The sequence below is a fragment of the Aethalodelphis obliquidens genome, unplaced genomic scaffold (genome assembly GCF_003676395.1).
Source record: "Aethalodelphis obliquidens isolate GAN/ISIS:26980383/991018 unplaced genomic scaffold, ASM367639v1 scaffold5030, whole genome shotgun sequence".
NCBI lineage: Eukaryota > Metazoa > Chordata > Mammalia > Artiodactyla > Delphinidae > Aethalodelphis > Aethalodelphis obliquidens.
The window spans coordinates 1-1,097 of NW_020842932.1; the positions used below are offsets into that span (position 1 = coordinate 1).

Here is a 1,097-nt window from a genome sequence, read left to right on the forward strand (position 1 = left end):
ACCACCACTTCAACTGGGACTCCAACTCCGACTCCCACCACAACCACAACAGAGATTCCAACCCCGACCACTACAGGGACCCTGACCACAGCACCCACCACTACTTCAACTGGGACTCCAACCACGACCCACAGCACAACCACAACAGAGATTCCAACTCCGACCACTACGGAGACCGCAACCACAACACCCACCACCACTTCAACTGGGACTCCAACTCCGACCCCCACGACAACCACAACAGAGATTCCAACCCCAACCAGTACAGAGACCCCAACCACAACACCCACCACCATTTCAACTGGGACTCCAACTCCAACCCCCATCACAACCACAACAGAGATTCCAACTCCGATCACTACAGAGACCCCAACCACAACACCCACCACCACTTCAACTGGGACTCCAACTCCAACCCCCATCACAACCACTACAGAGATTCCAACTCCGACCACTACAGAGACCCCAGCCACAATATCCATCACCACTTCAACTGGGACTCCAACTGCGACTCCCACCACAACCTTAACAGAGACTCCAACTCCGACCACTACAGAGATCCCACACACAACACCCACCACCACTTCAACTGGGACTCCAACTCCGACCCTCAGCACAACCACAACAGAGACTCCAAGCACTACAGAGACCCTAACCACAACACCCACCATCACTTCAATTGGGACTGCAACTCCAACTCCCACCACAACCACAATAGGGACTCCAACTCCAACCACTAGTGAGACCCCATCCACAGCACCTACCACCACTTCAACTGGGATTCCAACTCCAACTCCCACCACAACCACAACAGAGATTCCAACTCTGACCACTACAGAGACCCCAACTGGGACACCCACCACCACTTCAACTGGGACTCCAACTCTGACCCCCAGCACCACCTCAACAGTGACTCCAACTCCAACCACTACGGAGACCGCAACCACAACACCCACCACCACAACAACAGGGACTCCAACTCCGACCCCCACCACAACTACAAGAGAGACTCCAACTCTGACCACTACAGAGACCCCAACCACAACACCGACCACCACTTCAACTGGGACTCCAACTCCGACTCCCACCACAACCAC

At 54.7% G+C, this 1,097-nt stretch overlaps 1 protein-coding gene across 1 annotated transcript; it reads left to right on the forward strand.

Moving 5' to 3' along the window:
- Positions 1-52: 52 nt before the first annotated feature.
- On the forward strand, positions 53-740 carry LOC113617271 (histidine-rich glycoprotein-like; the record flags this gene model as incomplete). Its single annotated transcript, XM_027100497.1, has 1 exon — positions 53-740. A coding segment is annotated over one exon (688 nt), but the record flags the coding sequence as incomplete, so codon positions are not given.
- Positions 741-1,097: the final 357 nt, after the last annotated feature.